Below are 25523 nucleotides of genomic sequence, written 5' to 3'. Positions count from 1 at the left end.
GAGCAGACGCCAAATTTAAATTAAGTCGGCATGTCTACATGAGTCAAATTATAGTTGGAAAATGGCATCAAAAGTCTCAAGTCAAAATTGTACCACTCCTACATGTATAATCATGCAAAAATGTATAATAAATGTATATACATGCAGAGTGATATTCTCTTCACCTACCCATAGAAATAACTTGTGTGAAAGTCTTCATCAGTAGGAAATACAAGCATAAACTTGTTATCTGTAGCTCCACTCTTGTATCTTCCACACTTCCAAACAGCACACCTTATAACTTAGCTTAAATTTAGTATACATCAAACAGACAAATATCTTCAATGTAATTTACATTATTGTACAGTAATTTGGTCAATTTGACAGCCACCATTAAAGGATCTTTAAAATCCACATAATCACAAGCAGACTATTTACAAACCATCCACAAAAAGGAGAGAGATTTTTGCTTTTCTCAGCCTTGTCTTTCAAAATCAGATTTGGAAACAAAATGTGCCGTGAATATCAGGGCTATCTAAACCCGTCATCAGTGAATGACTGATTATGCCAACTTAATGACTACAAGACTGGAGCAAAACCCTGAGACTGTCAGCATGCGTAAAGCTAGAATATACACCCTATTGAAAAGCTGTGATGCCCCTTTAAAAAAACCAAAAACAATCAACCCAAGATTTTCTCATTAAAAAACAACTCTAGAAGGACTAGAGCACTTAGAAGATTTGTACAGCGATACATAGCATTTCCCGTCTCGGTAGCCGTTTTAAATCCAGCTCATATTGGTACAGACTGAAAGTTGTTGCAAATCTGATAGCTGTCAGTGGCCTATGTTAAAAGAGCTGGTGTTTTCAGTCCAATTTCCTAGGAGACAGACATACACATGACCAAAGCCACCATTACAAATGGAATCCTTGATGGCAACCTTGATGAACTCCGTGCCCTCACACATGGCAAGGAACAGGGCAGCATGGGGAAGCTAACAATGCTACTGTCAGTACTTCTTTCGAACAGATAAAAAGAATTCTCTTGGCATCTGCCATCACAATCTGGATAAAGAAAAAGTTATGCGCTAGATCCTGCAGTGCAGCTGATAAGCACAAATGATGACATTAGTGCACCCTCTGCAAAGGGACAAAAGACCTATGCACTATTTAAATCCCCCTCACACTTTATTTTGAGGGCTGAGGCCCAGGTCCTCAAAGGTATTTAAGCTCCTAACTCCCACTGATTTCAATGACCAAAGAAGAACGCTGTGTAACTTGAAACCTTCTCTTTCACCAACAGAAATTGGTCCAATAAAAGGTATTACCTCACCCACTTTGTCTCTCTAATATCTTGGGACCAACATGGATTCACATGCTGGCTCCATACCATTGGTGGATTCCCCCCGCCTCCTCCTTACAAGCCAGTTATGCCAGCTTTAGGGCCAGTTTACACTGGTGGTGCAATGCAAAACTAACACATAGCACCAGAAAGATCAGGATCACTGACTCTAGGTAGGGAATAAGAATGAACTTTACTGAAGAAAAATTGTTTTCATTACAAATATCCTTTTGAAAAGGATGAAAAAAAATTCAACACTTACTTTTTCCAGTTTTTTCACAAGAATTAGGCTACTCTTTTGAAGGAGTGGATTGAGTAAAAGGAATTCAAAAGACAGTTATTAAAGCAGACTCTGGCAAAATCAAAAATGATATTCCACATGAGAGAAAACAGGAAGTTTTTTAGTCAGCTGACAAAAGCTAAACAATTTTTTTCTCTTTTAAAAAGTCAGACCTATTGAGACTTGATTTAGGAGAAATGCTTAAAAAGCTTCATTGGTGGAAAGCTTAAATCCATGATTAATGCAACAAACACATGGGAAAAGACAAGTCTGAAAGTTAACATACATCAGCAGCAAAATACAGCTATTGACATTTAACATTAATACTGCAAAAAATTAAAAGGAGTACTTGTGGCACCTTACAGACTAACAAATTTATTTGAGCTCAAATAAATTTGTTAGTCTCTAAAGGTGCCACATGTACTCCTTTTCTTTTTACGAATACAGACTAACACAGCTGCTACTCTGAAAACTGCAAAAAACAGACAATTTTTTCCTTTGAAAGGCAGAGGCCATCTTGGCATAAAAATATCAAGGGTCTGATTCCGTTCTCACCTACACTGATGTAAATCAGAATGGTCTCCACCAGTGTCAATGGAATTTCAACCAGTGTAAAATCAGACTCAGGCCTCAATTGTCAATTTTTTATATTTTTAAGTTTGCAATATAGTTAGTTCACTATCTCACTCATGTTTACTAACCACTTACGTGTTTACTAATCACAGTGCCTCTCTCCCTGCTGGATCCCAAAACACTTTGGGCCAGATTTAGCTAGGTGTATGATGATTGTTGTATATAAAATTCAGCCTCTTTGTGATGAAACCCAACAGCTGTTTATTGATACACTATAATACTGCAAAAAGAAAAGGAGGACTTGTGGCACCTTAGAGACTAACAAATTTATTTGAGCATAAGCTTTCGTGAGCTACAGCTCACTTCATCGGATGCATTCAGTGGAGTTTAGGACAGGAAGCAAACAACTCTAACTAACTAACGCGATAGGGAAAATTTAGCCACTACATTTTCATATATAAAACAGGTATTACAAACAATCTCTCAAAGTGCTTTTCATCAGAAGATCTCAAATCGCTTTACAAAGGATGTAAGCATCATGATCTCCATCTTATAGATTGGAGAACTGAGGCACACAGCCGTGACTTGCCCAAAGTCAACCAGCAGCCAAGCTGGAAATAGGAAGTTTCCCAAGTTCTAGCCCAGCGCTCCAATCAGGATGCTGGGACAGTTCCGAACAGTAAATTACTAATGGTTAAAAAAATTAGCTTCAGAGTATTTTCTTGAAACAAAAATTAAAAAGGGTGACAAAGAACTGGGAGAGGCACTTTGTTAATGGCAAACCAATAAAGATAAGGCTTCCTTTATTCTTGCAATACAACAATACTTTTGGATCTTATTTATGGGTATTGATAATGCTTTGTAGTATTTGAACTGCATTACCCCACAACAGAGAAGTTTAATTTTTTGTATCTATCATGTGAGGAGAATATTAAAAAATTTAAAAGAAAAAACCCACAAGAATAAAAGGTCAGATTCTGGCCTCATTTATATCTGGTATAAATCCAAGGTAACTTAGTTTACATCAGTGGAGTTACACCAAATTTTAAAAAGTAGCATTTCATAGATTTATAGTTTTTAACACCAAAAGGTCATTAGAATCATCCTGTATAACATAGGCCAAAGAACACACAACATAGGTTATGCTTAAGAATATGGCCCTTCATGACTTGCAAAATTTATTTTAGACAATATATACTACTAATGCCTCTGACTCCATAGAAGGATTTTTTTTTTTAGAAGGAGTTTGGACTGGATACTTTTTTTGATTTAAAAAGCACAATACAAGCTTGATATTATTCAAGACATGAGTAAGAGCAACAGTTTCATAACACATGCATGGTTCAAGTGGCATTGAACCAGACTAGCTGAGCTCTAAAATGATTCCCAAATGAGAAGAAAAAAAATCTTGCCCATTGTCTAGAATTTATTAACAAGAAACATTTTATTACTATTTATATTTATTCACTCTAGGTTACAGTAGTTACATTTCAAAATTTACAGTGTTAGGCAAAAGATACACACTGTGTATACAATAAAAACAGTGAAACTACATTCTCCCTAAAATCATAAAGTGAACAAAAATTACTATTGAGATTAGTGTTTTTCATATTTTTCCTTCATTCAACAAGATACTTAATTTAATTTACACCATGGCAATAAAATCAGAAGAAAAGTAGATGAGTATCTGTTCCGAGCTAAGATTCAAGCTCATTTTAAGATACTATGCACAGATGTTAAAGCTTTGTAGATCAACATTCATACTTTCAGGCTATTTGATGGCTAGATGGAAAATAGCTTTGTTTTTTGGATAATACACAAGCGATAAAGTCACTGAGTTGTGCTCTGAATAAAGGCACATGGAACATGGCTATGTCCTGAAGATTCTAGGAAGTGGTGCATATTGTTTTACAGTGCATGTTTATCTTCTGATGGTATGTTCTGTTTCTACTGTTATTGAATTGTGAGCTAAACATTACAAAAACTGAATATCCAGGCACTCTAGTTGGCCAGTCTGTAAACTTCCACCTGACCTTTTGAGTCCCTTTCAGTCAACGAAACTATTTTCCATGTGCCCTCATTTTCCCAAGCTAATACTACATGGGATTAATAAAATTTGTAAAAAAAAAAAAAAACACCTAACACCCACACACACTGAAGTGGGTTTGTGACTTCACTTTTTGCTAGGTACTGTCCACCGTTATCAATCAGCCTGAATATTTATCTTATACAGTACATATCACACAGCACTCTCATTCTAATGATTTCTTGTAACTGTAGTGTCATGTTGCAGCCCTGTGTTATGCTGAATCTAATCAAGCATCCACTTACAGGGCCTGACCTGCAGACCTTATTCATGCAAATGCCCCATTAAGGACAATGGGAGTTATCCTTGAGTAAGAACTACAGGATTAGCTCCATCATAATTAAAAATAAGGTTTGAATACTGGTTCCATGGAAATCGACTTTTTTCCACTGACTTCCATGAAACCAGGATTACACTCTGTGTTAAAATGGCCTATAGAGACATACAGTATGTGATACAGGAAAAGACAATATATATCTTCAACAACAAAATCATTTAAATACATTTAAGGTTGTAACAACTGCCACAAATAATCCCAGAAAATGTTAGATTCAGATTGATAATCCATCCTTAGCTTTAGCAGCTCTGAAAAATAACCAAAATATTCCTTTCATAGACATTAAATAATAATAGACAAAAAAATGATATTTCTGACAATCATTTTTTTACCTACCATTATTACAAGTCACATTGAGGATCAGTGTAAGTAAAAGGTATTGAGCAAAATATTTTTCCTCTATTTTCTCAGGGCTTGTCTACACTTGAAATGCTACAGCATAGCGCTTCAGTATAGGCAATACCTACACCAATGGGAGGGGTTCTCCTGTTACTTTAACTAATCCACTTCTACAAGAGGTGGTAGCTAGGCTGATGGAAGAATTCTTCCATCAACCTAGCGCAGTCTACAAAGAGACTTAGGTCGGCTTAACTCTCAGGGATATGGATTTTTCACATCCCTGAGTGATGCATCTAGATCAACCTAATTTTCTAGTGTAGACCAGACATCGATTTCTTTACTTTGTGAATCTGACAGCACTTTGTGTACTCAGTTTCATGCTTTCACCTGTATAGTCCCAATAGCCAGTCAGTTTTCTGTTTGTGTAGTCACAAGGCAACACGTGAGAGAATTTTTTTATTAAAATAAATAGAAATATGTTATAGAAAAACACAAAACTCACAGAAGAACTCTGGCCAGGTGCAATATCTGAAACTATCAGCGTCTCTTTTTAAATGGCTAGTTTTCAAGTTGATGACATCTCTCTAATAAAATACCTGTTAGTTAAAATACTAGAAGAACTCTTCCGAAGGCATTCAGCTCAAGTAAATGTATGTTTAGGAATGTTTACTGGTACTTTATGAACAAAGAGGCAGATTCAGGCCTTGGATGGATGCATGGACTTCTATTAACTTCAATTAGAGCCACGCAAAAGTATCAGAATTCAATGCATCACATGAAATCACAAGAGATATCTCAGTAGTATCATTGGGCATGTCAACCATTTCTTAAATGTGCCTATGATCAGTATATCAAGATGCCTCCTGGGACTCTACATGGGGGTAAGAGTCTGTTCACACAGATCAGATCTGCAGGACCGGATCGCTACCCCTTCCTGCTTCTCCACGTGGGCACCAATGATACTGCCAAGAAGGACCTTGAGCGGATCACTGCGGACTACGTGGCTCTGGGAAGAAGGATAAAGGAGTTTGAGGCGCAAGTGGTGTTCTCGTCCATCCTCCCCGTGGAAGGAAAAGGCCTGGGTAGGGACCGTCGAATAGTGGAAGTCAACGAATGGCTACGCAGGTGGTGTCAGAGAGAAGGCTTTGGATTCTTTGACCATGGGACGGTGTTCCATGAAGGAGGAGTGCTGGGCAGAGACGGGCTCCACCTTACGAAGAGAAGGAAGAGCATCTTTGCGAGCAGGCTGGCTAACCTAGTGAGGAGGGCTTTAAACTAGGTTCACCGGGGGAAGGAGACCAAAGCCCTGAGGTAAGTGGGAAAGCGGGATACCGGGAGGAAGCACAGGCAGGAATGTCTGTGAGGGGAGGGCTCCTGCCTCACACTGAGAATGAGGGGCGATCAGCAGGTTATCTCAAGTGCTTATATACGAATGCACAAAGTCTTGGAAATAAGCAGGGAGAACTGGAGGTCCTGGTGATGTCAAGGAATTATGACGTGATTGGAATAACAGAGACTTGGTGGGATAACTCACATGACTGGAGTACTGTCATGGATGGTTATAAACTGTTCAGGAAGGACAGGCAGGGCAGAAAAGGTGGGGGAGTAGCACTGTATGTAAGGGAGCAGTATGACTGCTCAGAGCTCCGGTACGAAACTGCAGAAAAACCTGAGTGTCTCTGGATTAAGTTTAGAAGTGTGAGCAACAAGAGTGATGTAGTGGTGGGAGTCTGCTATAGACCACTGGACCAGGGGGATGAGGCTTTCTTTCGGCAGCTCGCGGAAGCTACTAGATCGCATGCCCTGGTTCTTATGGGTGACTTTAATTTCCTGATATCTGCTGGGAGAGCAATACAGTGGTGCATAGACAATCCAGGAAGTTTTTGGAAGGCATAGGGGACAATTTCCTGGTGCAAGTGCTAGAGGAGCCAACTAGGGGGGGAGCTTTTCTTGACCTGCTGCTCACAAACCGGGAAGAATTAGTGGGGGAAGCAAAAGTGGATGGGAATCTGGGAGGCAGTGACCATGAGTTGGTTGAGTTCAGGATCCTGACACAGGGAAGAAAGGTAAGCAGCAGGATACGGACCCTGGACTTCAGGAAAGCAGACTTCGACTCTCTCAGGGAACGGATGGGTAGGATCCCCTGGGGGACTAACATGAAGGGGAAAGGAGTCCAGGAGAGCTGGCTGTATTTCAAAGAATCCCTGTTGAGAATGGGACAAACCATCCCGATGTGTCGAAAGAATAGTAAATATGGCAGGCGACCAGCTTGGCTTAACGGTGAAATCCTAGCGGATCTTAAGCATAAAAAAGAAGCTTACAAGAAGTGGAAGGTTGGACATATGACCAGGGAAGAGTATAAAAATATTGCTCGGGCATGTAGGAATGAAATTAGGAGGGCCAAATCGCACCTGGAGCTGCAGCTAGCGAGAGATGTTAAGAGTAACAAGAAGGGTTTCTTCAGGTATGTTGGCAACAAGAAGGCGGCCAAGGAAAGTGTGGGCCCCTTAATGAATGAGGGAGGCAACCTAGTGAGAGAGGATGTGGAAAAAGCTAATGTACTCAATGCTTTTTTTGCCTCTGTCTTCACGAACAAGGTCAGCTCCCAGACTGCTGCGCTGGGCATCACAACATGGGGAATAGATGGCCAGCCCTCTGTGGAGAAAGAGGTGGTTAGGGACTATTTAGAAAAACTGGACGTGCACAAGTCCATGGGGCCGGACGAGTTGCATCCGAGAGTGCTAAAGGAACTGGCGGCTGTGATTGCAGAGCCATTGGCCATTATCTTTGAAAACTCGTGGCGAACGGGGGAAGTCCCAGATGACTGGAAAAAGGCTAATGTAGTGCCAATCTTTAAAAAAGGGAAGAAGGAGGATCCTGGGAACTACAGGCCAGTAAGCCTCACTTCAGTCCCCAGAAAAATCATGGAGCAGGTCCTCAAAGAATCAATCCTGAAGCACTTACATGAGAGGAAAGTGATCAGGAACAGTCAGCATGGATTCACCAAGGGAAGGTCATGCCTGACTAATCTAATCGCCTTCTATGATGAGATTACTGGTTCTGTGGATGAAGGGAAAGCAGTGGATGTATTGTATCTTGACTTTAGCAAAGCTTTTGACACGGTCTCCCACAGTATTCTTGTCAGCACGTTAAGGAAGTATGGGCTGGATGAATGCACTATAAGGTGGGTAGAAAGTTGGCTAGATTGTCGGGCTCAACGGGTAGTGATCAATGGCTCCATGTCTAGTTGGCAGCCGGTGTCAAGTGGAGTGCCCCAGCGGTCGGTCCTGGGGCCGGTTTTGTTCAATATCTTCATAAATGATCTGGAGGATGGTGTGGATTGCACTCTCAGCAAATTTGCGGATGATACTAAACTGGGAGGAGTGGTAGATACGCTGGAGAGCAGGGATAGGATACAGAGGGCTAGACAAATTGGAGGATTGGGCCAAAAGAAATCTGATGAGGTTCAATAAGGATAAGTGCAGGGTCCTGCACTTAGGACGGAAGAACCCAATGCACAGCTACAGACTAGGGACCGAATGGCTAGGCAGCAGTTCTGCGGAAAAGGACCTAGGGGTGACAGTGGACGAGAAGCTGGATATGAGTCAGCAGTGTGCCCTTGTTGCCAAGAAGGCCAATGGCATTTTGGGCTGTATAAGTAGGGGCATAGCGAGCAGATCGAGGGACGTGATCGTCCTCCTCTATTCGACATTGGTGAGGCCTCATCTGGAGTACTGTGTCCAGTTTTGGGCCCCACACTACAAGAAGGATGTGGATAAATTGGAGAGAGTCCAGCGAAGGGCAACAAAAATGATTAGGGGTCTGGAACACATGAGTTATGAGGAGAGGCTGAGGGAACTGGGATTGTTTAGTCTGCAGAAGAGAAGAATGAGGGGGGATTTGATAGCTGCTTTCAACTACCTGAGAGGTAGTTCCAGAGAGGATGGTTCTAGACTATTCTCAGTGGTGGAAGAGGACAGGACAAGGAGTAATGGTCTCAAGTTGCAGTGGGGGAGGTTTAGGTTGGATATTAGGAAAAACTTTTTCACTAGGAGGGTGGTGAAACACTGGAATGCGTTGCCTAGGGAGGTGGTGGAATCTCCTTCCTTAGAAGTTTTTAAGGTCAGGCTTGACAAAGCCTTGGCTGGGATGATTTAATTGGGGATGGGTCCTGCTTTTGAGCAGGGGGTTGGACTAGATGACCTCCTGAGGTCCCTTCCAACCCTGATATTCTATGATTCTAAAGGATGCATGTTAAAAATGCATAGCAATTTAATTAGTTTTGTGTTTAAATTTAGGTTTTGTAAATTTGCAGCAACCAAGGCCACATGTCAGATTTTAGTGTCTCAGCCAAATTAATCCTGTGTCAAATGTGACTTCTGAAATCAAATGTTATTTTGGCAAGATAAGAATAGGAACTAATAGCACTAAAGTTATCAAGTGTATTAAAATTAACTTTTTAAACCAGATGTTTAAAAAATTGCCCTCAGTTGAAGCTGATGTATGACAAATTTCAGCCCAGAGTAAAATGTTTAGAGCTAAATTATGGAGATTGAACATTAGGCTAACTTGCTTTAAAAATACTTTTCAGTCCTAGAGACAACTATTATGTTTTATAACTCTGGGTTATGTTAGAGTTTACTACACTTCGTTTTGCTGTGTACTATTTTTTAAAAAATCTAAAATATTTTAAAGTTATAAACCTTTTAAAATAGGGCTCTAATGTGAACAATGTATAATTTATAAAACACTAAACCAGTGTCAAACTATCATTTGTATGCTAAGTAAAACAGAAACTCTTTATTTAAATAAAAGACTTGTGTAACAAACAAGTAAGAGACAGGAAATGCATAATTACAACCAACACATCCTTCTTAACTTACCCCATTTCTGGGGGAGAGAAGTGGCTCCAAGCCTCCATAAGGACCTACAGGGAAACTTGAGCCTGCAATCAACTGAACTCCAAATCCGCACATATTTCAAAGGAGTTCTACACATAGACCAGTTCCGGTATCTGAATTTTGAATTTCCTGATTTATCAGCTTGACACACATCCTCAGTGGCACTTAAATTAAGAGAGTGTACAAAGATTTAAGTTTCATTTGCACTTTGTTACAAAAACCATAAATGAAGTAAATGTATTTCAAGTGCACAGATGCACCAATTCCTAGTTCCTGAATTTCCAGTTAGGCGTGTACTTTCATTATTCACATGCATAAATGTCTGCAGTATTTTAGGTGTCTTTTAAATTAAAGATTTTGCATAAACGAGCATATAAAATTTAATGGCCAATTCCTCATCTGGTTTTGAATAGGCACGGACTTCAGTGGAGCTATACCAGTTTACACAAGTTGACAATCTGTCCTACCATATTTATTCTTTCACAGGAGTCTGAAAGACTGCAAGTAATATTTTCTTAAGAAACTAGAGTGTTTTTTTACTCCATTCTGAAGCAAAAACCACAGGCCAATCAAAGGTAATCTAGACTCCAATAGGCTGTTCCCCCAACATACCGTATATACTCGTTCATAAGCCGAATATTTTTGGTAAAAAAAATGACATCAAAGAGCAGGGATCGACTTATAAATGGGTCTACACCAAAATATGATGATTTTAAACTCTATGGAATCATTTAATTGAATATCTAATACATTTTCGTTTTGTTTACCTGCAGCGGCTGCAGACATGGAGCCCCTCAGCACCCTGTGAACTGCGGCCACAGGGAGCTGAGGGGCTCCATGCCGGCAGACGCTCCAGGTAAACAAAACATCCCAACCTGCCAGCGGCTTGCCCTGACAGGCCGGGAGCCAAAGTTTGCCAACCCCTGAAATATAGGGTCAGTTTATGAAAGGGTCATACAGTTTTTGCTATTTTTACCTATCCATCTTGGGGGGGTCGGCTTATAAATGAACGGGCTAATGAACGAGTATATACAGTATGTAGAATTCCCATTGGACTCTCCCACAAATGTATTCATTAAACACAACAGTTAATTAAATTTCATTTTTAAAGACAAGGCTCGTACTCTTAAAATAAAAAAGGCCAGACTATTTTACTAGCAGGATGTCAAGGTGGGGACCAGACCTTATATACTAAAATTTCAGCTCAGAGCAAATCTTAATTCCCTGGAAATATTAATTTCAAGCCAAAACCTTTGAAAATAGGAGCTTATAGCTGAAACTGTGACAACCTTAACTGTAGCTGTATGAATATACCACCATAAAATACAAACACTTTCAGTTTTTCAGAAATGCAACCGAAGTCCAGAACTCCATTCAGTTAAAAAGATGTCAAGTGCTGGCATAAACAATTCAAATACATAATATAAAGCAGCAAGATAGATACTTTTGTTTAAGTGTACAACCAAAATATTGCATATTTTCCAGGAGCATAAAAACAGACCATTCGTTGTCTCAAATATCATATTTATACCAAACCAATGCAAGTGGAGATTCCCCCCCCCCCCCCGGAGGAATTCAATTCTTGAAACCAGAACACAAGCTAATGGGTCAGATCCTCAGCTTGTATAAAATGACATTGGATTTGACTTCAAAGAAGTAATACTGACTTGTGCCAGTAGAAGATCTGACTCCATATGTTTTGGAGGCAGATAGAGCAGCTGACCAAACTAAAACCATTTACACATTCATATGTTTTCAATATTGTGTAGTTCATATATGGAAATACTGTTAAATTCTACATCTCTAATCTGAAACATTTTCCTAACAATCAACTGGCTGCCTTTGAACTAATCTATCCTAAAAAGGGCACCATCTTAAAAAACATCATCCCCATATGCAGCAAAACATGTATGTTCCACCACTATTATTTTCTGATTTGTTAACATTCACAGTAATTTACAAGATAAAATCAAGTAATGTATTGGTGGTGAAAAGGTTTTATGAAGCAGAAAGTATATTTCTGTTGTTGCAAAGCTAGGAGTGCTGTTTATTAACACTTAAATTTCAAAGGTCAGTTTCAATAAAAAAAATCCCATCCAGCTTCAATGCAAAGATTTTTTTTCAAGGTTCCTATGACCTACACAAGGCACAGAAGTTAGAGAGAAATTTAATTGACTACAACCATTGCAAAGTTATTATCCAGTTACAAGAGATTTCTAATCAGTATATAAAAGTCTGTATAACAGATGAACAAATTCTGCTCAATTCTTAAGGCAATTTGTTTTCAGATGCCTAATTGCTCCATTTTTTTAAAAATAGTAATGTTTCAGAGCATGCTTAACATACTGAATAAGTGACCCTGTTCTATATAAAAGTAACCAGTCACTGCTGGAAGCAGCTTTTGCATGCATGGGGAAAACTGTAGAGTTGTCATGCTTTAAATATGCTGCTCATATTAGAATTCTAAATGTATATATTATATATTAAAATCTATGAATACTAAAAAGATTTTTTTTAAATCAGCAATCAGTTTTCCCTGAAAGATCTTAACTTTTAAATAGATGAGGACAAGTTTGTTAAATTGGCTGGTATAGGAAAAATATTAAACACATCATGGTTACTTTTATTTTTAAAACAAGTAAAAAATATTAGTTATTAATGGAGGGCCTGATCAGAAGGCTATGTAAATTGATAGATTCCCAGTGACTTCATCGGGCTTTGTATCAGGCCTGTAGGATACACAATGGTACTTCTAATTGGAAGAAAAAGCTTTACTGAAATGATCTAAATAAAAATTCATAAAACCACCGTGGCTTAAAAACTGAAATTCTAAGAGCCCCAAAAGACCTCTTCCATTTTCTTTACTCAAAAGACATCTAGGTAGAGACTTTTAATTCCCATTATTACAGTTTTGACTTTATTTGCATTAGAAACATCTCACCAATACAAGGGTGAAATAAACTATATAAATGTATACTTTTGGTAACTAAGGGGAAATTATTCTCTCATGAAGGCCCAACTGTAAAGGCAACAGAAAACCACATGTATTCTGGCAATGGTGAGAATTAGTTATTTCTATAATATATAGCTTAATCCTAATTTAAACATCAAAGTTTCAAGCCTGATTACTCAGAATAACTAATTATCAGTATAACAATTAAAACAAAACCCACACAGTAGACAGTTCTTATATTATTTAAACAAAACTAATGCTATGGCATTCCCAATCACAGATAATCATTTCAATGGCAGTCAGAGAGGTGGCTCAGAAAATGCTCTAGCTTTAAGACCCACAAGCAAACAGTGCATTAAGTCCACCACGGTGTTTACCAATCTGAATGTCAGACATTCGGTTTTAAGTTCTTGGCCCAAGACTCAAAGCTACCTACAAAGTTTGCTTATCTCAGAACTGACAATGCTCTTTTTATTTCAGCATGAAAGACATAGCCTGACCATATATATATATACACACACACACACACGAAAGTATCAATGTTTTATTTGTGTGCATATGTCACGCGCACACACAAAAGTGTATGTGTATACATAATTATATATATGCAAGCATACATACAAAATTGGTGCTACCCCTAAATATGAATGTTGTATGTAATATAGCAATGTCATTAATAGAAGCTCTTGTGAGAAAATTAACTACCAAATGGGACATGAATATCAACTACTGAGCACATTCAGTATATATAGCTAATTTTTAGGGTAGGCTTATTTACGACTTCTGCCAAAAAAAAGGAGGAGGGTCAATATATAGACAAGTTTAAGCTGCAGAATTTAGGTATGAACAGACATTTAAGTATGTATTAATTATTATTATGTAGTCAAGTTCACTAAGATTCCTTAAGTCTTTAAACTTATATTTCCCTATATAAACATTTTGGCATGCAAGAGGAACATATAGATGAATACACTGATTGCTTCTACTATAACAAACATAGCTCTACCATTCCAAGGGTATGTAACAAGGATTCTAATTTACATCTTGCCAAACGTTGGTGACAGGAGGTTTTTGTTTTGAGTTTTGCATGTGTGTTTATGTGTGTGTTTTGCTTGCTTTGTTTTTTAAAAAACCACATAAGTTTTCTTTAAATAAAAGATTTACAGCATAATGTTAAAAACCCATCACGGAAAAAAAAATACTTGCATGGAGAAAAGCAAATTTTGTTCTTAACACAATCCAAGGTAATGTCAAGATTTTAAAGACTAAGTTTTTGATTGATTTAAATCATGCTCTGCAATATTCCCATTCTCTGGAAACACAGCTGGAATATTGTTATTAAAAGTCGCTGGAAACTCTAATGTAGTGTCAACATTTTGATAGCTCACATAAGAATTAAAGGACTGCTGAGGAAGTACTTGGCTATCAGGCATCTGCGTGTATGCCCCTGACTGTGTGGTAGGGGGAATTCTTTGGCCAACTAGTTGCATTTTAGGTTCCCTGGGCTCCAGTTGTTGCTTGCTTTCTTCATCTGTGTCAAGACGAGTTAGCTTTTCTATCCACATGCGAAATTTCTCCTCTGTCTGCCTCTGCATCTCGGCAAAGCAGTTCATGGCCTCTTCCAGGACATTGCCTATGCAGTTCCTATCCCACACGGTGCCCCTGTCAAGCAATCCTGGAATTTCCCTGGTCGCTCCTCCAGATCCCCCAGCACGACTGTAGCCAGCTTTAAAGACATTGAGGCCATTTGATAAGACAACGTTAAGTAAGAACATTATAGTGTTTATTAAGGCATGCTAACTCAGGAAAACAGTATAAACTTTTCTAACTGTGGCCAGATGGATACAATATTGGGAGACCAATCTGTAGCCTCCAAATTAACCAGAAGCATTTACTTCAAAGTAAAAACCCACCAGGCACCACAGAGTTATTACTTCAAGTTCTTGGCTTTAAAAATATTTCATTCTAGATTTTTCTGGTAACTATTCCGTCACAATGTGCTTGTAGGTTTTGGAAACCAAATTTAGTCCAATCCCCATAGAAACTTTAGATGCTTTCACTGTTGATTCAAAATCAAAACATCGTACAATATTTAATGATATAATGAATACCTCCATTAAACTGCAATATAAAAATATCATAGATTTTAATGGATAAACTCAATAATTATACACATATTACTTAAATGGTTAGTGCCCTCCCTCCCCACCAAGGGATGGGTAAACACACACACAACTGTACACGTAACAGAGATAGAGATTGATACTAAAATTGTACTATTTCAAGTAGCAAATCCCAAATTTTAGCCCTGTTAGTCTTTACTTCTAAAACACTGGACACTAAAGGAAGAATAAAATGTGACAAACAAAACCCTGATCTTGCACGTAGTACGTAAGTAACACCATGCTGCTATATGGGGGAAGGAGGAGTAAAACAGCTTCTGTTTCTGACGGCAGGAAAGACTAACCACACCACAGGGGTAATCCATGCAAAGCCCAAGCCTGCTCAAATTAATATCAATGGCAAAACTCCCATTGACTCAAATGTGAGCAAGACCTGATCCTTATTCTCCACAGTATCAGAAAAATGGCATTTTGTTTCTAGGAGACCCTCTTTCCTGGGTCCAGTGAGAAGGAAACTGCTTGCTCTCCTTTCTCAGTGAGGTGCTAAAATGACCGTCATTGGAAGGATCAGAAACAAACTAAGCCGGGGTGGGGAAACTTTTTGGCCTGAGGGACACATCTGGGTTTGGAAATTGTATGGTGAGCCATGAATGCTCATGAAATTGGGGTTGGGGTGCAGGAGGGGGTGATGGCTCTGTCTGGGGCTGTGGGCTCCAGAAATGAGAAGTTCAGGGTACAGGTGGAGGCTCTGGACTGGGGCAGAAGGTTGGGGCCCGGGAGGGGGTCGGGGTGCAGGCGGCACTTACCTCAAGCAGCTCCCGGAAGCAGCGGCATGTCCTTCCTCCAGCTCCAACGCAGAGGAGCGGCCAATCAGTTCTGTGTACTGCCCCATCTGCAGGTGCCGCACCTGCAGCTCCCATTGGCCGCAGTTCCCAGCCAATGGGAGCTGCGGGTGCGGCGCTTGGGGTGGTGGCAGCATGCGGAGCCCCCTGGCTGCTCCTGCACGTAGGAGCCAGAGGGGGGGACATGCCGCTGCTTCTGGGAGCTGCGCGGAGTGCCTCCCGATCCCACTCCCCGGCTGGCGTGCAGCAAGCCCCAATCCTGCTCCCCAGCAGGAGCTTGAGGGCCGGATAAAATTGGCTGGTGGGCCGGATGTGGCCTGCAGGCTGTAGTTTGCCCACCCCTGATCTAAACAGAGGCGCTCATCCTAGCTTATTTTAGCTTCTAAACAAAAAAGAAAGGCAGTGGTAACCTATGCTTTGGTGCTCAAACTCCTCAAAAATGCCAACTCAAAAAAAGATAGTAACATGAGGATCTGAACCTGTATGATTGGAAGTCAACAGCATGTACCTAGAACAGTTATGTTGTTCTAATACATAAAGAGTTACTTTATTTAGATGTTTTCACAACTAGACAAGGATCACATTAAACTATTAAAAACAGGTAATTAACCGATGGAGTTTACATTTAAATTAGTATTTACTAATAAATTATATATAAATAAATTTAATTAAGTGGCTTTTTTCATGCAGCTAAATTTCTGGAAGAGTCTGTTTGGCTGTTTACAATTTTCTTTACAAACCTAATGACTTGCTATAGGATATGGGTGTCTTAGTAAACAAACATTGTTGTTTACAATATCCATAGGCTATCATATCTTAAGAACAACAGAAAATACCTTAAAATGCAGAGAAATCACTGGACGACCTAGACCAAGAATTTACTGATAATGAGATATGGTAGTAACACATTATTGGGGATTTATCTCTTATAGGAAATTACAGTGTCATTTAATCAATACATTCCTTTTGAGGAGCCATTTAAATTAGACACGTAGAAGAAACCTTACATTTTGGATAATTACCAATATTTAAGATTATTCTGTTCTTATTTTCTCTATAGTTAAGGGTCACATGGCATTTCCACTATGAGCCCCGGTTTTAAGGGCTTATCACTTATCTGTTTTCATACTAAACAGGCTAAAACTCAGCATTCAAGTTCTCTATTCAATAGCAAACTGTTTGAGCCCTGGTCTACACTAGGACTTTAGGTCGAATTTAGCAGCATTAAATCGATGTAAACCTGCACCCGTCCACACGATGAAGCCCTTTATTTCGACTTAAAGGGCTCTTAAAATCTATTTCCTTACTCCACCCCAACAAGTGGATTAGCGCTTAAATCGGCCTTGCTGGGTCGAATTTGGGGTACTGTGGACACAATTCGACGGTAGTGGCCTCCGGGAGCTATCCCACAGTGCTCCATTGTGACTGCTCTGGACTGCACTCTCAACTCAGATGCATGATTGTTAGCTGTTGCTCTGACGCAGGGAGGGGCGACTGACAACACGGCTTACAGGGTTGGCTTACAGGGAGTTAAAATCAGCAAAGCAGGTGGCTTTACATCAAGGAGTATTTCAGGCAGGGCTTCACGGAGGGTTCCAATAAGAAATGGTGCACCTAAGTTATTGTTCTTATTGGAACAAGGAGGTTAGTCTGGCCTCTGATTGATACATGGCTAGATTTACCTCGCTGCACTTCTCTGTGAGTGACTGCAGTGTGACCTAGAGGAATGAGTCCCCTAGACGGGGGGCGGGTGGGGGTTTGCAAATGAGTACAAAACAAATCTGGTCTATTTCTTGTTTTGATACACTCCATCTATCTTTTACATCTTTGGCTGGCAGCAGACGGTGCAGAAGGACTGCATGCCATCCACATCTCATGGCTGCTCGGCAGAAGATGGTACAATAGGACTGCTAGCCATCCTCATCTCTTGCCTGCCCAGCAGAAGATGATGCAATAGGACTGCTAGCAATCCGTATCACCTGCCTGCTCACCATAAGATGGTTCAATAGGACTGACTGCAGGACTAAAGAGAATGACCTGATCAAGTCACTCCAAATTTAGTCCCTGCACCCATGTTTGCCCAGGCGCTCCTGATCTACCTCACAGAGGCGACCAGGAGCACCTCAGACATGACGATGACTGCTACCAGTCCTATTGCACCGTCTGCTGCCACAAGACAATGGGTTGCTGCTGCTGTGTAGTAATGTAGTACCACGTCTGCCAGCACCCAGGAGACATACAGTGACAGTGAGCTGAGCGGGCTCCATGCTTGCCGTGGTATGGTGTCTGCACAGGTAACTCAGGAAGAAAGGTGCGAAACGATTGTCTGCCCTTGCTTTCACGGAGGGAAGGAGGGAACGGGGGCCTGACGATATGTACCCAGAACCACCCACGACAATGTTTTAGCCCCATCAGGCATTGGGATCTCAACCCAGAATTCCAATGGGCAGCTGAGACTGCAGGAACTGTGTGATAGCTACCCACAGTGCAACGCTCCGGAAGTCGACTCTAGCCTCGGTACTGTGGAAGCACTCCGCCAAGTTAATGCACTTAGAGCATTTTCTGTGGGGACACACACGCTCGAATATATAAAACCGATTTCTAAAAAACCGACTTCTATAAATTCGACCTAATTTCGTAGTGTAGACATACCCTGATAATATTTGGTCTCAATTGAGTTGGCTGCATTTTATTTAAAACAAGGTTGTGATTAGAAAGTATAATTACAAATGGCATCTTCTTGCTCAAACAGATGTGACCCTGAATATACACACAGGAAGCAAATCTATTTACTGACAAAACTTACATTTTCTTCTTTTTACTCCTAAGTATTACTGCAGGCCAATACAATAAGAGTAAGCTGAACTCTATTTATGCTTGCTCATCAAGGGCTTGATCCAAAGTTCAGTTAAACCAATGGGAGACTTCAAAGGGTTTTGGATCAGATCCCAACAACTTGTTAACTAAGTTCTAATCGCACAATCCTTTTTTATCACTGGTGATGATGGGTAAGAAATAATCCAGATTGATGTTCAAAACTCTGGATGAGTTTGCAGGGCTAGAAGCTAGAAAAAAAATGCTTCTTTAACAGGTCTGCTGAAGGAATTTGATATGATAGCTGTTGAGTCACAAATATGTAATCCTACATCATTTTTAAAGAGGCACTATTCAGGGTATAATTACACTTTAACTTAACAGTAGCAGCAAATATATCAAACAGTTTGAGATACTTCTTTTGCACTTCTAAGTAAAAGATGTTGTATGATTTTGTACATGAAATTTTACAGGAGGCTTGTTTGCAACATGCCTCAGTCAAACTTTCAATTTTATCGGCAGCTTTCCGTGCCATAAAGTCTGGTTTCAAGGTGCTTTTTGCATGATATTAAAACAATAACATTTATCTAATAGATCTCTCAGCAGTCTGTAAACTGAAAACTTTATAGCTTTTGAATTTGGCTAGGATACCAAACAGCCTTGGAATCTTCAGTGACCATAAAGGGATCAGTATATACACACTATGCCTCGTCTGAAACATAGCAGCCCCAGCAGAATAACATCCCTCAGCAGTGGGGCAGTGGTTTCAACACTGATTTAAGAGATTAGAGCACCAGCTACTGAAATCACCAACACTGTCTATGTACAACAAACTCCTCTTATTAGCAATCCTTTGGTTGCCAGCAAAGAGTTGCTGTTACCCATCAGTTGCTGTACCAGGGCTTTCCATAAGGAGCAGGAGTGCTGGGACCCATGGAGCTGTACAGTATCTCTCCCTGAGCTTCCTTCCCTGTGTGGGATCCCTGGTATGGCACAGCCTGGAGAGCACATGGGGAAGTACCACAGCTCCAGCATACAGGCTGCAGCCCCTCTTCCTGCTACTGCTCAGCCCACAGCTCCATACCTCCCGTGTGAAGGCAAGTTTGAGAGGCTGAAGCTCCAGAAGGAAGGGCTAGGATGTGCTGTATTTTTGCAGGGCTGTAACCAGAGAAGGCAAGTCCCAGTACTTCCTTTCCAGCCTCACAAACGTGCCTGCAGGGGGTACTCTGCACATATCCAAACTGACAATGGGATAGGACTGGTTCCTGGCAATATGTTGCTATTAACCAGAAGTTGCTAATATCAGGATTGCTATTAAGCAGAATCTACTGTGTGCATTCTTTAGGTCTCCCACCCTAGCAACAACTAGGATCAATGTTGTTTAATTTATGAGATCTGGCAAGATCAGTTTAAAATGGTATGCTGCATCTTGTCCCCAGCTATTAATAGTGGGTCTCTCACTTGTTGATACACTAGCCCAGTACTTTTAAGAAAAACTGTATACTTTACAGCTTTATCCTTCCAAACAGATTTTTAAATATATCTGCTCTTGAATAATCATCCTCAGTTATTCTCTTCAGTTAAAATTCATTCCTTGGCAGAGGGCCAACAAAAGACCTAGGCACGAAGCCTAGGTGAAATTGAAATGGTTCATGGTTCAAATGCTTTGTGCTGGCCCTCTACACCATGTGTTAGAAAGGCCTACATATTAAAAATCCTTATTAATATACAGGTAATTTGCCATTTCACATATGTAACTTTTCCAACTTTAATATTTCAGCTTTTAACAATATTCCCCCATATATTAGCCTAAAACACGGATTAATGCCCTTTTTAACATTCAAAACTGTTTTTGACTTATAGGATAGCACAATGGTGTGCGGAATAACAATATTATATTATATTTTATACTTTAAGAAGTGTCAAATTGTTTTAAGCCAAATATTGATTCCTAGGATCATTTTGCATGCCAAGTTTTCTTCATCCAAAGCCAGTCTGTAGAGTGAAATCAGAAATCAACAAAGAACAAAACCCTAAACAATAACAGAAGTGCTCGTAGAAGCTGCTGTACCATATTTTATCAGTGCCCAAAGTGAATGCCATCATATATCCAAGGATTGCTTAGGAATCTTGTATGCCAATATTGCTGCTCAATCTTTAAAATACAATAGAGGCATCTTAATTTGCATCAATTAGCAAGCCATTGTGGTTTACTGGACTGGATGGAGCCCAATTCAGTGCCCACTGAGAAAAATGAAAAGGTTCTCACTAACTTCAATGGGTGTGGGATAGTGCCTATAGCACGTAAAGGAACAACATAAAACATTCAGGAATACTGCCTCACAGAATGTACTTTTGTCATGTATGCCACTAATCTAGTTATAATTGTAATGAAGTTTTAGTAATGAAACCTCATCATAACATTTTGCTATTCAACCTTTGCTGAGATGTGAAATAAGACTGCTAATATTTTAATGAAAATTATCAGGTTTGCAGATTAGCACTGAGAATTGAAATTCTATTGCAAAATAGTCTGGTTCAGAAATCGTGTGTTTGAGTGAAAGCAGAAAAGTTAGTAAGATTGTTTATGTTTACGGCATCATTATGCATTTATTGGGACATTTGTCTTCTTAATAATCATCCCAAACTCATTGCAAAAGCAATCATATTGTGGGGTTCAAAAATTATTTATCTGCACTCTTAAAATGGAAGATGTCCAGTGAAATCCTTTAGCATTAAAGACCCAATTGTATCCTACCAAGTACATCACTTTAATTTTCAAACTACCCACAGGTTTAAAACAAACTTTTTTTTTCCATATAACTAAAATAATTTTACACGTTTGACAGCAGGAATATTTTATTCTTTTTTACAGCATCTCTTCATATCTGTGCTAAAAAAACACCTATAGCAAAGTTATAATCTTGGAACATCTTTGCTGGCGTAGCTATTTTTCATGCTTATGCTTGACATGTCTGCAAAACAGCATCTATGGTAAGCTGCTGAACCAATCTTGAAACTAACTCATTAGTGCAAGAGCATCCAAGCTTTATGACACTGAGGGTTACATTGGCTTCTTGTTAGTGTCATAAGTCATTTGCATAAAGAGGTACAGAATTTTTCAAAATAAGTGAACACATTTGCTCGTTCTTATATATCCCTTGATAGATGCAGAGAAGTTCAGGAGCAATTAAGCCTGCAGTTTATCACCCTTTTATCACCAATAGGGGTAAATATGGCTGAACTTGGCCTTCAGGCTGCACTTTGGGCCACCCTGTACTAGTGTCTGAGTGGTCTTTCATTTAAGTCTTTTGAGGGTCCTATTCACAACACAATGTCAACTTGGTTTCAGAGTAGCAGCCATGTTAGTCTGTATCCGCAAAAAGAAAAGGAGGACTTGTGGCACCTCAGAGACTAACAAATTTATTTTAGTCTCAAATTTAAATTTGTTAGTCTCTAAGGTGCCACAAGTCCGCCTTTTCTTTTTAATGTCAACTTGCTATGCTTTCTCAATGCTCTCTATTAAGTCAAATAATTATGACTTTAACAACCAGTTCACCCAATTCAAAGAAGGATCAAGCAGAATTAAATATTTATTTTAAGTAAAAGTAGCCAGGCCAGATCATTAGCGATCCATCTACAATGGGAGAGCTAGAAACTCAGGTCAGATTCAAGGCTCAAGTACACCTATTAAATCTATTAATTTTCACTAGCCTACACAGAGCAATAGGATCGTTCTGGATCATTTCTCTCACAACCCTTCTCATTTAAAGGGTAACTGAAATGTGAAAGAATTAGCAAGGATTCATTAAAAAGACAAAGTATGTCTTAAACATCACTTTAAAAAAAAAAGAACAGTCAAAGAGAAACCCACTGTTTAGAGTCCATCAGAACACCTGGGGTATGAAAGAAGATATGCAGGTCAGTGCTGTCCCCAAGTGTTTTGTGTGCTCACTCCTTGTGTCACATGTAAAATTAGGCCTTGATGCAATGTCCACTGAAGTCAATGAGAGTCTTTCCATCGATTTCAGTGGGCACCGGATCAGGTCCTTCGAATGCAAGCTCTCCAGGGCCAGGACTGAGGGCCAGATTTACAAAGGTATGTAGGCACCTAAAGATGCAGCCAAGTGTCTAGAGAGGTTTTCAAAAATTCCTAGGCACCTGACTTCCATTGCAATCAATGAGAGCTAGGTGTGTAGGTGCTTCTGAAAACCCCACTACGGCTTATCTGCAACTTTCGGGAGCTAAATACCTTTGAAAAACTGGCCTGGTCTATTTATTTGTTCTGAAGGACCTGATCCAAAGCCCACTGAAGTCAATGGGAGCCTTCAATGGGCTTTGAATCAGGCCCCAAGTGCTGAGGGCACTCTAAAAATAATAAATAATGAGACAAGTGACTGTCAAAGTTATCAGTCACATTGTACTATTTTAACTGGTAAATATAGCTACTGAACCACTATTAAATAAACCTCTTTTTTTAAAAAAACAAAATGAACAGAACCAACCACATAATTATGGAAGTCTGTACCTTTCCCATACCTTCCAATGATAAACTGCATTTCCTGTGTTCAATCTACATCCTAGCAAAGAGATGCAGCCTTACAGAGTATAAGCAAAATAGCAGTTTTCAAACAGACAGACCAGCACCATTCACCATTATTAAAATAAGCTGAAACAGTTACAACTATTTGTAAAATCGTAGGTAAATTCATCTTTTTTATATATTCATTCATTTTAGCTGTCAAAGTTATTAAGACTGCCATTTTCCTTTAAATCTTCCTTTAAACTACAGAAATATGCTGTTATTTAGCATACAGTTTATCCCCCAAACATCCTCTTTAGTTAGCAGAAAGGGGGAAAAGGCAGATCCACCCAGGAAAGACTGGCAAACCAAAAACTTTATTTTAAATTTTATTTTATTTTTTAACGTTGCTATACGATGAAGGTTTTGAGGTATAGTATATTGGAAAAATAGTTCACACATAATCCTGACCATGGTATTTGCACCAATTAAATAATGAAGTCTAACCGATGAGAAACTTTAAGAAGTTATCTTTCTTCTGCTATAAAAATCATGAGAATGCCCCAATTTGCTGCACCCAGCTTGTCAACATGGATATAACAGAGAATTCAGAAATATAAAAATTATAGATTCATGTAACAGAGAAGGATGGAATTGGCTTACTCCTAAAATTTTGAAACACCAGGAGTGGAGACAATTTGGGGCACGTACAAATAATTTTATTTATGCCCTAAAGTAAGTGGCCAGCTGCAATTTGCATGAATGTAACGAACAAAAAGGTTAAGTAAACTACTTATTTGAAATGTAGAGCTGGAAAGCACAGCATAAGTGCAACACTGGAGAATGAGGCCTTATGGTAAAATGGGCAATAGATATGCCATATTTTTTCCAAACACAGATGCAGAGATGCTATTGTAATATATTAAAGTGCGGATGCCCACTTATAATAATGTATTGGCTAAATATGCTGTTATGATTATTACCATCTAACCAGCAGTGATAAGAGTTCATATAGGTTTACAAAGAAAAATCTGAAAATTCCAAGATAGTCCCTTCTACAATTTACCTGTACAATTTGCTGTTGTGCAAAAGCAAACTGAAAACCTCAGAACAGAGTTTAAAATTTGCCATGTCTTGTTAATACACTGCAGTCTTCAAATTTACACAGAGCTGCAGTTCTCCTGGTTTTTCTCAAGTGTCACTCATCTAATTTAGCATGACAGCTGAGAAACGATGTCAGGCGCTTTACAGTTCAGTTTAAAAAACATCCTCTACCTGGTATCTCTGCCGTGATTGTCTTGCTGCTCCCTGAAACCTCTTCATCATCTTCTGATGAACTCGTGCTTGAGTCACAGGTCAGGTCACTATCACTGGTACTGCTGTCCTGCAGCAGATTGTATTTCTTGCGAGCAGCTGCCTCCCGTTTTTGTCTTAATAACCGGATTCTTTCTTTGTGCTTTTGGCTCCGATGACCTTTTACCTTGGTGACTCGTCCATTCTGCTTATCACTAGACTGTCGATTTTTCTTGGCAGCCATAGTTGATGTTTCACTTTCAGACCTGGACCGTCTGGATTTTCTCCCAGCTGCAGCCCCAGAAACTCCAGAAGGGTCTCCCTCTACAGGAGCTTCAGCCTGACAGGGCTCATTCTCTTCTGCGGAAGACAGCGTATCTGAATCAGCCAAATGCCCACTGGAAGAAGGGGAAAGCATGCAGTGATTAGAAGAGTCACTCTCATAAATTTGGCCTGCTGTTGGCTTATCACTCTCTGTTGATGCTAACTGAGACTCCGAGGAGTCCCGTCTCAGTTCCATCAGTAAGCACGGCATTGAGGAGAGCACCATAGAATCTGCTACAATGGGCACACCATCTTTCTGAGCACACGTGTCTAGTTCTATAGGTCCATCTTCACCAGGAGCTGTCTCTTGTTTTTCAGAGAGTTTTGGTGAGACTTCTGAGTCAATGCATTCTTCTACTTTTCCCACTGCCTCCATCTTCATTTCAGAATTCCAAGCTCCTCCTTGTCTCAAAGCATGGAGTCTAGAGGACTGGGGGAACTAGATTAGGTTTTCAACAGCAAAGCAACCTGCATAACAGAACAGAACAGTAATGACAATTTACTCAAATAGCAGAATCACTTCTACTTTTTTGGTCATGTCCACAATTTCACACAGTGAGACCACTTCTTTATTTAGTTAAAGCTAGTAAGGTACATTACAACTTTGGCTGTGGTACTTTTCTTTAGCTTCTGCCTTTTCCTGGTTAACTCAGTCTGTTACACTGACATGCTTAATGCTTTCCCTCTTAATGAAAGATGGCACTATCATTGTACAAAATACACTTCAATCTGCGCTAGTTATCACAACAGATCAGAAATAAAAACAACTGCAGTTTCTAAACTCTTACTTTGGAAGGTTTAAATTAATACAATATA

At 39.6% G+C, this 25523-nt stretch overlaps 1 protein-coding gene across 3 annotated transcripts in view; it reads right to left on the bottom strand.

Annotated features, from left to right (window-relative positions):
- ARK2N (arkadia (RNF111) N-terminal like PKA signaling regulator 2N) overlaps positions 1–25523 on the bottom strand; it is an 82243-nt gene that overhangs the window by 36687 nt on the left and 20033 nt on the right. For 2 of the 3 annotated variants that reach the window (XM_073343456.1, XM_073343457.1), the window contains exon 2: positions 24366–25175. In XM_073343456.1, coding sequence (XP_073199557.1) covers positions 24366–25089 — 724 coding nt within the window. In that variant the 5' untranslated portion in view covers positions 25090–25175. Of the gene's footprint in view, positions 1–13723; positions 14516–24365; positions 25176–25523 lie in introns of those variants that run through there. The other variant, XM_073343458.1, reaches the window with a different exon arrangement.

This window comes from Lepidochelys kempii, chromosome 5 (genome assembly GCF_965140265.1).
Source record: "Lepidochelys kempii isolate rLepKem1 chromosome 5, rLepKem1.hap2, whole genome shotgun sequence".
Classification (NCBI taxonomy): domain Eukaryota; kingdom Metazoa; phylum Chordata; order Testudines; family Cheloniidae; genus Lepidochelys; species Lepidochelys kempii.
This window is presented reverse-complemented; position numbering and strand designations above follow the sequence as displayed.